The 13,816-nt window shown below is 46.4% G+C and overlaps 1 protein-coding gene across 4 annotated transcripts in view; it reads right to left on the bottom strand.

Annotated features, from left to right (window-relative positions):
* HELZ (helicase with zinc finger) overlaps positions 1 to 13,816 on the bottom strand; it is a 1,775,655-nt gene that overhangs the window by 1,068,620 nt on the left and 693,219 nt on the right. For all 4 annotated transcript variants that reach the window (XM_078654323.1, XM_078654320.1, XM_078654322.1 and 1 more), the window contains exon 15: positions 8,562 to 8,741. In XM_078654323.1, coding sequence (XP_078510449.1) covers positions 8,562 to 8,741 — 180 coding nt within the window. The remainder of the gene's footprint in view (positions 1 to 8,561; positions 8,742 to 13,816) is intronic.

Genomic DNA, 13,816 nt, shown 5'->3' on the forward strand with positions numbered 1-13,816 from the left:
GGCATCCAGCGTAAGAATAGCTAAGGGTAATGAGGAGCTAGTTGCGATGTCTATTGCTCCAATCAGGTCATACGTCAGCTCAAAAAGCTGGCGACCCTTCACAAAGCCCTTTTGGTTGAAATGTAGAACTGAAGGAGCGACCTGTCCCAGCCTCTTAGCCAAGAGTGACGTGAAGATCTTATAATCCGCATTAAGTATTGAAATGGGGCAATAAGAGCCGCAGTCTTTGGGAACCTTGCCTGGTTTCAAAATCAGTGTAATCGATGCCTCATTCCATGACGTGGGCGGTGAAACTCCCTCCAACAAAAGTTCATTAAATAGTGTGGCAAGAAAAGGAGCTATATCACCCGCAAGATGTTTATATATCTCGACGGGCAAGCCGTCTGGCCCCGCCGCCTTACCACTACTGCAGATATGTATAGCAATTACAACCTCTTCTTTTGTTATTGCCTGGTCCAAAGAGGCACTTTGTTCTGAGGAGAGTGATGGCAGTGGAATGTTACTAAGCCATGCCTTCACAGTTTCAGGGGAGATATTATTGTCCTCCTGGTAAATAGACTGAAAGAAGTCTTTAAAAGCTACTCTTATTTCTAAATCTGAAGATACAGTACCAGAACTAGTTGTTATAGAACCTATATTATTACGTGTCTGGTCTGTTCTAGACTTCCAAGCTAATAACTTCCCTGCCGCTTCACCAAATTCGAAATGGGCTAGTTTACTTACTTCCCATCTTTGAAGAATGCGGCGATTAAGTACTGAAGCAAGTTCCCCTTTGAGCTTCAGCAACTCCTCCTGTTTCTCTAATATAAAAGAATCTGGTACATTATTAGAGGTTTCTAGTTCAGTTTGAACCAACAATATATTAGCCTCTATAGTTGTGACTTCTTGGGTGTACTGTCTCCTTCTGAACGTAGTTTTGTTCTTGATAACCCCTCGCAAGGTACATTTAAAAGCGTCCCATATAGAGCTGGAGCTAGCAGAACCAATGTTTACTTTAAAGAATTCATGTGCTTCAACTCTAATATATTCCAGATCCTCTGGAGATGCAAGTAGAGATCTGTCAATGGACCATGACCTAATCGGAGGTTGAACCAGCGCTGTAAGATCTAAAAGTACTGACGAATGATCCGACAGATGAGATGGCAAGTAGGTGACAGTCTTCACTGAGTCCGACAGAACTCTACTAACTAGAAAGAAGTCGATCCTAGACCTATGGCGATATTTATAATTTCGGAAAGAAAAAACGGTTTTCTGCCCTGACCTTGCTCTCCAAATGTCTATAAATCCGTACTGGGACATCGCTTTCAGTAAAAAGTCTCTAGATTTAGACAAAGCATGTTGCCTGCTAGAGGTAGTCTTGTCTAAGACAGGGTTGAGTACAATATTAAAGTCACCTGCTATGATGATGGGTTCAGGGAAATGTAAGAGCTCAGAAAATAATGATATCAGGGCTGAGGGGTCATCTCGGTTGGGCCCATAATAACCAACTATCGTAAAACGAGAACCACCTATCATTACAGTCACAATAGCCCACCTACCTGTGGGGTCTACTTTTTGCTCAATTAGTCTGGTGGTGATTGTCTTTTTAAAAAGGATAGTAACCCCTCTAGTATTAACAGCTTGGGATGTGGTGACAAATTGATCTATCCATTTATTTTTATTTGCCAAATCGAGTACTTCAGCCTCAACCAGATATGTCTCCTGAAGTATAATGACCTGCACATCAAAGTCACGTATATATTGTAAAATTGTGTTAGATCTGGGTTTGGTGCGCAGGCCATTAACATTCCATGAGAGAAACTTAATAGAACTCATATCCAATATACCTAGTGGGGCTAGACCCTTCAAGCTTGCAACCCTCAATATATCTCAAAGATGCATAATCATCATTAAGAATTATAAACAACCAATTCGGAGATGAGAAACATTTTATAATTATTTAACCTGACCCACACCCACGTGATCCCCACCCACCCTCCCTTGAGGAACCCTTGTTTGTCCAACCGGAACTCCTCCGGTTATGGTACTCCTAACCCCTTCTAGGCGCCCACGAAGCATTTATTGATTATAGTATTTGAGGACAAAGAAGAGAAAGTCTGCAAATCACCTAAAATATAACCTTTCGTAACCTGTTATGACTACTCTTAAAAAAATCAAAGTGAGTTCATCAAAGTGTGAAATGCTTAAGACTATAGTTTTTCATACGGCATTCAGGTGTGTGCTTTTTTTTTTTTTTTTTAATCTTTCCCTACCCTTTTTTCTTTTTTTTTTTTATTCTCTCTCCCTCTTATTGTTTTATACCTTTTTTTTATTAAGTGTTTCTAAAGAGGAGTGAACAACTAGCCGAGGAAAAATTCAGCCTGACCTACCCTCAGCTCTTAGAAGTGCTCTTTGAAGTACCGATACCCATTAATAGCTCATTTGCAGCCTGAACTGTTCGGATGTTGAACATTTTGTTATTCAACATAATTTTTTAGGGCTGCCGGAAAAGTCAACTGCACTGTTGCACCCAGTTTCCTGAAGGCCTCCATTCTCCTGCCCAACTCCCACTGCCTGTCAAGGGTTGACCGTGATAGGTCCGATCTTATTTGAAAGTTATAATCTCCCCCTGATAGAGATTTTTGTTTAAGGGCCAGGTTAAGAATATGATCCTTCAGCTGAAAAGTGTGAAAGTTAACAAGGATCTTCCGGGGCTTCGTCCGCTCTGGGTTTCGCCTGAAAGGATCCCTATGGATCCGCTGGATATCTAAATTCCATGCCTCCTCTGTGTGGGTTAAATTGAGAGATGTTTTTAGGAGTTGAATAATATACAACTTAATGTCAGATCCTTCCCTTTCTTCTGGTACATTTAAAATGTGGATGTTGCTACGCCTCGCATTGTTTTCGATCACCTCCATTCTGTGAGCCAGGGCAGTGTCCTCTTTTTTAAGTTTGACTATGTCCTCCTTAACGTTTTCCAACTCGAGAGACATAACAGCAGTTGTTTCCTCCAACACTCCAGTTCTTGAAAAAATCCCATCTATCTTGTTATGTAATGACTCGCAGTAAGACCTAATCTCTCTCTCAATTTTTGATGACTCCTCAAAACCCTGTTTAATGTCTGCAGATAATTTGGAAAACATGGATAATATAGAGGAAGGCGAAAGGTCTGAGGGTGTTTCAATGGCGCAGGCAGAAAAGCCCATCGGTGAGTCAGGACTAGGACTGGGAGTAGGGCCGTGGACAATTTGTGACAGGATATTCTGATTTATGCTTAGAGAAGATTCAGATAGTTGACTTCCACACTCTTCTATCTCAGGTCTAATATCCTCCTCCAGGCAAATATGCTCACTAGGGAGGCTACAGGTCTCTTCTCCAGCATTACTGATTGATACCTCAGGAGTTATAGCAGTTATAGCAGTATCACAAAGAACTAGGGAGTTACTACAACTGTTACCCTCCTCCAGAGTCTGATCTGCAGATATCCCCTTAGGCAAAGTGGTTAAGCTAAGATCTGTTGATCCGATATCTGTGAAGTCACTACCCTTCACCCCAAGATGACCTCCATTACGAGCCTCTTCCTCCATATTTCGTGTTCTTGGATCTATAAGAGCCAAACTATCAGGTGTTGGTGTGTTGGGAGTTATATGAGAGGATAAAGAAGGAGAGGGATTACTCTGCGCCAGGTCTAAAACCTGGGGAATGGCCCTAAAATATGACCGCAATGCGGGCGTTATCTTGGAGCCTGAATCTAAGATAGTTTTTAATAACTTCGATTTTTTTGCTTGTTTAGGTTTAGCCTCAGAGGAACGATAACAGGAAGTTTTTGAAGGAATCTTATTGTGTTACAGCTAGATCTAGTATTGTCCTGTACCTCCTGTTCAGACTCCAGCCTGGTATCCAAAGCTAAGGGTCCCCCTTTCTTCCACCTATATTTCCCCCCTTTTCCCCCTTTCCTTTGGGGTATGCTTTGATGTTTATTAGATTTTTTGCCACTATAACCTTTGTTAGTGGCAATTTCATGCAGGGTTGGAGGAGGCTCCCCTTGATTTAATCCGTGGCTTCTAAGGAAGAAAGAACGTGCGTTTTTTACAAGACTGCTGTCACTCCGGCTAGCACCTGTACCTGAGTTCAGCCCTTTGTCAATTGTGGCTGCTTGTGACTTCAGACCTCTACCCCCACCTTGCCCCCCCTTCACCTCAGTCTCTGCTGACTTCAACTCCGTTGAACCGGGACTTGCTGCTACTGCGGCTAACTCCAATGCATCAGAATCTACTGCTGCTGCCGCAGGTTTCTCAACGCTGAGAGCCGCTGCAAAATCCTTCTGGACGTTCTGGACTTTCTCGCTTGCTCCTCTTGCTGAATCCTCAGGGCAAATATCCCTGCGACAGGACCGCAGTTGCCTCGCACGACGCAGCTCCAGGGCGGCTAGATGCCACTTCCAAAGCGCCGCCGGAGTCAGAGTCCGAGTCTGGTGCAGAGCCGCTGGTGAGCAACGTGAAAGAACTCCGACGAACGCTGACTCTCTGAGCACGCCGCTGTGAACAAGCATGGAGAGCGAAGAGAGACCGTAGTAATCGGTCCGAGGAAACTTTTGGAAAAAAAGGGGTTTTCTCTTGTTATTTAGTAAGTATTGCTAGGTACACAGGAAATTCATTGAAAGCGGTGAAAAGTCTTCGAGAGTCCTCGGGTTTTACGAGCAAAAACTAAGAGCTCCGCAGGAGCCTAGAGCGGAGCACCACGGCAGCTATCCTGCTGCCGCCATGTTCCTCCTCAACCTTCGATTATTATTTTTGATTATAAACTGATGACCACAGGTTATATTCGCCTTTAATTTCTGAAGCCTTAGGGACTAGGGTTGAGCATCTCATAGACCAGGTGACACCTGGCCTCGACAGAGAATTTCACTAAGGGGGTTGGGCAATCCCCATATGAGGGTGCTCACTGATCAATAGAGGAACAGCAATAGATACACAAAGTTATTGACATAATCAGGTGTGCTAGCCTACACTTGCAGATCTTTTTGAGAGTGCCCAGAGCAGAGCCCTGCTCGGCAACAGTCAAAATATAGAGAAGGACTTGAGAGAGGGAAGCAGAAAGAAGGTCAATAGATCTTTCTGTACAATATTTTACAAATTTGTGCCACCAGCAGCCATACACAGTCTTGGGAAAAGGACGCCTGGCTGCCAAGACAACACTACCGACTTCAGGAGGAAGGTCGAATGCTATAAACTGGCGCCGCTCAATCTCCACGCAAGGTAACGTAGAGTTTACAGGTTCGAGTGGAGGGCCTTCCCCTGCTGCTGCAACAGAAGATCCTCCAGAAGGGACAGCCTGATCGGGGACTCGATGCTCAACTGGAGAAGCTCGGGACACCAGACTCTCGTGCCCAGTCTGGAGCCACAAGAATGGCTTCAGCCCAGTCACTCCTGATCTTCTTGGCACTCTGGGCACGAATGGTCTGGGTGAATATAGGAGGCCTGAGTTCCACTCAAGACAAAAAGAGTCTCCAACCGCCCTGGAAACTCCAAAACGCAAAATTTCTGTCATTGCGTGTTTCCAGCAGAGGCGAACATATCTAACAAAGGCTCTCCCGACTGCTGAAAGAGACCTCGAGCCACCTCCGGATTGAGACACCATTTGTGATCCGCTAGGCATTGATGCCTGAGTTAGTCTGCCCTGACGATCAAGTAAACTTCTTGGTGTTGAACCACCAGGGATATGTCCTGCTGTTCCAGCCTTGTCCAGAGATGAAGGCCTCTTGACCAAGGATCCACGACCCCACCAGGCCCGGTTTGTTGCAGTACCATATGGAGGTGGTGTTGACTGTGAACACTTCAACCAGCTTTCCCTTGCCTGAAGGAAGAATGCTTTAAATGCCAAGGAAATCACTCTGAACTCTGGTAAGCTCATGTGGAGTACAGATTCTGCCAGAGACCAGAGTGCTCTGATCTCCACCTCTCCCAGATGGCCACCCCATCTCAGGAGTCACTACTGTTACCTGGTTGGGAAAGGGCGAGGGGTCTGCCTCTGACCCAATTGCAGTTGGTCAGCCACCACTATAGGTCATATACAGAGACTCCCCTGATGCTGCGCTCATTGGAACTTGAGGTCCCACTGCAGAGCCTGCATATGCCATCTGGTCAGAAGCAGGATGCAGGAGGCCATGAGGCCCAACAGCCTCAAAGTCATTCTCAACGAAATCCAGGACAGAGGCTGAAACATCGGTATCTCATCCTGAGTATCCTGTAGGATAGGCCCGAAACAACACTGTATCCAGAACAGCTCTGATGAAAGGAAGCGCCTGAAAGGAGTTAGGTGTGACTTAGGCACGTTGATAGAGAACCCCAGAGAATGCAGGAGGTCCGCCATAGTCTGTAGGCGGGAGACGACAGCCTGGTGCGAGTTTGCCTTCAACAGCTGGTCATCGAGGTAGGAGAAAACTGGGGCCCCTGATCTGCGCAGATGAGCTGAGAGTATTGCCATCACCTTGGTGAACACCCGAGGGTTGCTGGAGAGGCCAAAGAGAAGCACTGTGAACAGAAAGTGCTCATGGCCTACCACAAGTAGAGCCGACGGGAATGTGAAAATAGGCGTCCTGCAAGGCCAAGGCTACCATCCAGTCTCCTGATCTAGGGCAGACAAAACACGAGCCAGAGTGAGCATATTAAACTTTTTCTTTTTGAGGAAGTAGTTGGGGGTTCACAGATCTAGGATAGGGTGTTGCCCTTTTCCGTCTTTGAGACCAGAGAGTAGCGGGAATAGCAACCACAGCCTACTTCTGGTGACGGAACCCTCTCTATGGCTCTCTTGGTCAAGAGAGTAGTGACTTCCTCCTGAAGCAGAGTCAGGTGATACTCCGTCAGCTGGTAATAAGTTGGAGGCATGGAGGGAGGGGCAGTCTTCAAGGGGATTCCCTTAGACCATCCAAAGAACCCACCTATCCGACCTGATGTTTTGCCAAATGTGGAGGTGATGGCTGAACCTGCCATCAACTGGCCTTCCATGATTTTGAAGGGGCGTACTAGGAGGGTTTGGAGGCTGAGGGTGCGGGGGTGGTGGACTGACCTGACTTCTGGCCACCCGGACCAAGGGGTCGCAATGAGATGCACAGAGGTTGCTGAAATTGTGGAGTCTTGTGGCTGGGGTATGGCTGGTGCAGCTGAAATCCCCTTCCGTAGCCACGAAAGGGGCGAAAAGCACACAGGGGACGTGTGGCCACTGAGAGGCCCAAGGACTTGACAGTAGCTTGTGAGTCCTTAAAGTGCTCAAGGGTCATGTCTGCATTGTCTCTAAAGAGACAGGTGCCATCAAAGGGTATGTTCATGAGGGAAATATGGACATTCCCAGAAAAGCCAGAATTTCTCAGCCAGGCATGGCATTGAAAGGGCACTATCATGAAATTGCTCTGCCCAGCCAGTAGATGGTGTCAAGCCCACAACAAATGCCGAACTTTGCCACATCTCTCCCATCTGATACTGCTTGGGAGCAAATGCCAAGCCAATTCTGGGACCTGTGCCAGCACTTGTACAACAGATTCCTGCAGGTAGTGGGAGTAATGGCTTAATAGGCATGCAGTGTGCATGGACAGCGACGCAAGGCTGGTGAAAGAAAAAACATTTTTGCCCAACTATCCAGCCTCTTGGATTCCCTATCCGGGGGTACGGAAGGTAACATGCCCTGAGATGTAGCGGCTTGGTCCACAAAGCTCTTGGGGGTAGGGTGGTTGGTGAGGAAAAGTGGATCGTCTGGTGCAGGGCAATGGCAGCAGGCAATTGTCCTAATCATAGGAGCCCCTGTGCTGGGCTTGGACCAGGTTCCCAGTATGACATCTGTCAAGCACTGACTGAAAGAAAGGAGGGGTTCAAAGGAGGAGACACACGGCTGCAGGACCTCTGTCAAGGTGTTTGTCTTGACTGCTACAACAGGGAGCTGAAGGTCCAGGACTTCAGCTGCCCTTCATACCACCATGCCATAAGAAGCTCCCTCCTCTGTAGCCCCAGTGATGGGAGAAAGAAGACCAGAATCTGAAGAGGTGTCCTGTACAATGCCCTCACCCAACTCCTCATACTAGTCCGTTTCTTGCTCTGGCTGGTCTTGTAAAGGGCCCAGCGATCCCTCTCAATCTTCCTCCATTGCTAGTCCTTCAAAACATGGCTTAGGATCCGGCCCAGGACCCAAGGGTGCTATTGGCGCTAGGATCGGCATCAACAGGCACTGATCTGGCTCTGGTTTGTGTTAATTACTTACACACTTGCATATTGGAAAATATATGTAGAATCTTGCCCCAATGTATCAGAAAAGTTGCAGCATATAAAATAAATGCACTGCTTACATTCAGGACTGAAAAAAGTATTTTTTTTATCATAAGCAACTACTGGTGTTACAACTACTGACCGTGAACTAAATTGTACTGAAGGCAAACACAGGTTTCAGTTTTGCATTTATCATTAACCTTGGAAACTGTGAAAATAGAGTAAACAAACATTTACTTTGACTGGACCTCATGTTCATTTTAAAGATTGAATACCAGCATTTTATTTTTTATTTTGGCTTGTACACACAATTTGGAATCTCAGTACCTGGTATCCTGTTGTTTGAGTATGTGCTTAACAGCCTGAGCTAAAGTAAATGTTTTTCCTGTCCCATAGGGACCGATAATAAGAACAGGAGGCAGCATTATGGAAAGTGGAGTTGTGATAGCCAAAACCGCTTCCTTCTGTTTTGCGTTTAGCCGAGGGTCCAGTAGTTCATCCCACTGTCTAGTAAGAAAACAAAGGAAATCAGATGTTCAAAATACACACATTGCACCTTATTTCACCATAAGAGCTTAAATTCTATACTAGATCCTACAAAAACCCTGTCAATAAAAGCTTTGGATCACAGAGAATCATTAATGAGAGCCCTACCCAAAAATCCACACTTTCCTTTAGAGGAAAATATTTGTCGGAAATGACTACATTTACTTTAGAAACATTTCTGGATCATTACTAATACATTACTTGAAGAGTACTTAAGGGATACATCCTCTTCCCAGTTATCTTAAACATGTACAAATCTACATAGAGGCTTTGAGGGTTCTTGCAAACCAGGGACAGAAATTCAGCTACACCCACCAATAGCAAACACATGCAAATCTCACCTCACACCCTGAACAGTCTTTGCCAGGTACCACTTAGACTAAGAATGCGAACTGTCCTAAAAGAATCAGATTGACAAATGTCTTACACTTGATCTTCTCGAGTGTCAGAATGCCGGACTTGTGAGCAACATGACAAAGAATCACATCCAATAAGTATCAAAAGACCAAAAGACCAAATGACCAGGCATTTCAGTAGATATGTTGAGCATCTTAAACAACATTTGTCAGCCAAGCTGGTCCAGAGAAAGCCCACTTGCCATCTTAAAGAACATCTGACAGCCACAGCTGCTCCAGAGAACCTCACTTGCCGGTTCCCCTTATCATGGTAAATAATGATATAATGAACTGGTTAGTAGTTTGAGAACTGGCAGGAAGTGGGATTTCAGAAAATCCCTGTTTAAGGTGACCCAAAATAACTTCCCAAAATCCTTTTAAAATTTCCTGTGGATGCCTTAATTCAAGAAAAAGTGCTTTATTCGGTAATCGTTCAAAAAAAGCGTACATAAAATACATTGGATAAAAAAAGATTATCTAAAATACATATAAAGTCACATTTCCTAGACGGGGCGTGGCGTGGCCCAGACTCCCAAGCATGGCGGACGTGTTAGCTGGGCGCTGCGACCGGCCTGCTACGAATCGTGTCATATAACTGCGGTACACACTGCCATAGCGACAATGCATTCGGCACCGCAGGCAGCCTACATCAGGGGGGACACAGCGGTGGTCTGCAAGTGCCGCCGAGCAGCTCTGAAAATCGCAATTGGAGCAGGTGCGAGGAGAACGTGACCGAGAACGCGCTGGACCCTGGGACTACACCCCGGCCGATAACATCTCCTGAATTCCTGGGCTGAGTAGCCCGATCGCCCAGCCTTCTGACCCCCCTGGGGAATGAGATCTACGCCTCGCACAGCAACAGGACGGGGGCTGGAGCACCTTCGGTGCTGCTCTGCAGGAACCAAACGTGAGGAAAGACAGGCCCGGCCAGATACGCTCAAGCGGCAGAGACACGCAAGTAAGAGGAACTCCGTTGTGGGAAGGAGACTACGAGAAGAGCCGGCTGCCTAAGGGTCGTGTCAGGCCTCCTGAACTGTGTCATATATTGAACGCTGTCGGAGGCTGAACAGATAGCAGTGGACCGCGAGGTGCTGCCTGGTGGCGGGACCTATCTGCTGCTTCATGTTGCCGCTGGCTGCGGTGGACGCTCACAGCTCCTGACCGACAGCCGGAGGGGCAGCTGCCTGCTCCCTACTTGGTGTTGCCTGCTGTGCACTGCATGAGGCAGATGCGGGGATCTGCGGGCCCGCTGGCACGGCATTGGGCAATGAACAAAGAGGCCTCTGTGAGAATTCTTGGGACGAGTGCGGAGAGGGTCCTGGCAGAGGCCAGATGAATCTGGGGTCCTGGCTGTCCTCATAAGACGAGGCGCACTGGAGCTGTTCAAACGCCGCAGCCACACGGAGTCAACCAGACCCTGAAGCCAAAAGGTGCCTATGAAATAGCTGTGGAGGCTGGGGAGGAAACAAAAACCGAGATTCCAGGTTTGAGGAGGTGATGGTGCGGGATAGTGGCGAGTGACCTGTATGGCGAGCTGCATGGGAGGTGAGTATGGACCTCCATGAAAGCGGTGGAGGAGGGTACTTAAACATCAGCAACCACATAAACCCTATCGGGTTAACCTCGCTGAGACCTGTAAAATGATTCCCCTCTTCTGGACTACATATGGGGACAGGTGGTAGATAGTGAAGACTGGTTCCTGACCGATGCAGAGTCGGAGACGTTACTGTGGCTGGAGAAACCTGACTGAGTCCCAAGGGCGGTGTGACGGAACACAACACACACACGAGGTACTTCGGCAGTGAGGGCTGGCAGCACTCTTCACCCAAACGCACAAGTTACTTACCTTTGGTAACAATATATCAGTAAGAAACATTAGTAGTGATAGATTCCTTACCTTAGAATTGCCCCCAGGCGTCAGACTGGATCCGGAAAGTTTTTTTATCAGCAGTACCCCTGCGCATCGGTAGGCGTAGTCGTGTGGCTCCACGTGGGTCGTTGCCGCCGGGATGCCATCGCCGGAGCTACTTAAACGCACCCACGCGCGCTGACGTCAGTTCTGTACACGACTTTCTGCGCCAGAAACGCAGAGCCATGCAAGAAACTGACCACTGACGCCATGAAACTAGGACCCTGAAAGGGATAACCTTAACCCGATTAATGTTTCTTACAAATATATCTTTACCGAGGTAAGTAACTTGTGCATCTGAAAGAAACACTTAGAGATAGATTCCTTACCTTAGACTAGATACCCCAGAAATACCAACCCCGGTGGTGGGCCTGCAAACCAAAATCAGACCAGAAAGTCCTGGAGAACAGAACGGCCAAAGAAGCCGTCTCTCCGGACTTGGCTGTCCAATCAGTAGTGCTTGACAGATTTCATGCAAGGGAACTCTGTCCCAGAGCAGTAGTGGCTGCCGTCGCCCTGGTAGAGTGGGCGCGCAACCCCATCGGAGGTTCCTTTTTAGCCAAGGAGTAACAAGCGTTTACGCACAGAACGACCCACCGAGAGATTGTCCGCTTGTGCACGGCCCGACCTTTCTTGGCACCCATGTAGCCAACAAAGAGCTGGTCATCCACCCGGAACTGTTGTGTGCGGTCCAGATAGAAAGAGAGCCCACGTTTTGGGTCCAGACGGTGGAGCCTCTCTTTCTCTTTTGAGGGATGCGGAAAGAAGGTGGGCAAAGAGATGGTCTACCCGATGTGAAAGGCAGTGACAACCTTTGGAAGAAAAGAAGGACGAATCCTTAGAACACCTTTGTCCAGATGGACAGAGAGAAAAGGAGGCTTAGAAGAGAGAGCCTGGAGTTCACTCATCTTTCTGGCAGCAGTGATGGCAACCAGTAAAGCAGTCTTTAGAGTGAGGAGACTAAGAGGGCAATTGTGGAGTGGCTCGAAAGGAGCACACATCAGAAAAGTAAGTACTAGATTCAAGTCCCACTGAGGCATCGCGAAAGGAACAGGAGGAAACGTGTGTGATATCTTTCAAGAATCTATTGACAACAGGGGACTTGAAAAGGGAAGGCTGATCTGGGAGCCTTAAAATGGGGGAAATGGCAGAGAGATAGCCCTTGATAGTGCCCAGAGCAGAGCCCTGCTGGGCCAAGGAGACAAGAAAAAGAAGAACCTCTGAAAGAGGGTCAGAAAAGGGATCCACAGCCTTTGCTGTGCACCATGCCACACACTTATTCCACCTGCAGGCATATACCATCTTAGTAGAGGGGTGCCTGGCTGCCAAGATAACATTACAGACGTCGGGAGGCAGGTTGAAAGACGTCAACTGCCGCCACTAAATCTCAACGCAAGGAGGTAGAGACTGGACATGTTTGGGTGGAGGACCGTCTCCTGCTGCTGCGACAGAAGATCCTCCCGAAGAGGCAGACGGATCAAGGATAAATGCTCATACTGAGTAGCTCGGGATACCATACTCTTCGAGCCCAGTGCGGAGCCATAAGAATTACTTTGGCCTCGTCGCGCCTGATCTTCTTCAGCACTCTGGGCAGAAGTGCTATAGGCAGAAAGGCGTACAACAGACAAGCAATAACATAAGCAAGGAGACCCCCCTCTCAGAATACTTAAAGCCAGGGAAAAGAGGGGAAGATATGAACAAAACAATAATAAATTCCCTCATGGCCTATATACTTTGTACATTGAAACATGGTTCATTTCACTCTCTATGACCTCCAAAACACAGCAATAACAATTTCTTTGATTGTACTTTCAAATGTTTATTTCTTTTTTATAAATCAGTACTTTTCCTTTTTTTACTTTTTTTCAATTCATTCTATTTTATCAATCATTTTGAACAAATATAGCATAAAAAATTTTTTTTCATCATTTAAATACATAATTTATCACCATTTTATATAATTCAACACACTTTATATAATACAAATTAGTCTTACATTTTTTCAAAAACAACCCAAGAAAAAAGAAAAAAGAAGACCCTGATTTCACAACACAACTCACATTTACATACTACTCTCACACAGAAACATACACTTTCACACTGATCACTTCCAATCAAATCTGTACATAAGGTATACTGTCCAGCAGAGAGAAACTCTGCCTAGAGGAAAACCAGAGAATGTTTTGTGGGGTTCCACGCCAGGTTGACGCGCATTTCGGTGGGTTATTACCACCTTCCTCAGGACCTCAACAGATATACTCTCTTCTTTGTGTGTGAAAACAGGGCGTACACTAAAAAGGGTATATTAAATCCCGCTGAAGACTGCAATTGTAAGTCTAGAAACCTATGGATGTCCAAAGACGAACTTGTTCAGTTGTTTATCCTATTATAAAAGATATTATTCTGTAGTAATTTAAACAGATTTCAACATCTCGGGCAGATCACACGTTATGTTGTCAGCATTTCTTCTCATGACGAATTTATCTCTGGCATTCCTACTCTCTACTTATTGTCCCAGTCACGAAATTCATTATACCAACTGCGACCAATAATAGGATTAATTTTTATAGTGCCTTCGTCTCCGGCAAAGTCTTTGATATACTTCCGCCCGATCAGGAAAACAACGTGCAATGTACAAAGTATATAGGCCATGAGGGAATTTATTATTGTTGTGTACAACAGACAAGCAACTCCACTCGCGACAAAAAGCGTCGCCGAGCTAGTGCCGCCTT

The sequence above is a fragment of the Lissotriton helveticus genome, chromosome 7, assembly GCF_964261635.1.
Source record: "Lissotriton helveticus chromosome 7, aLisHel1.1, whole genome shotgun sequence".
NCBI lineage: Eukaryota > Metazoa > Chordata > Amphibia > Caudata > Salamandridae > Lissotriton > Lissotriton helveticus.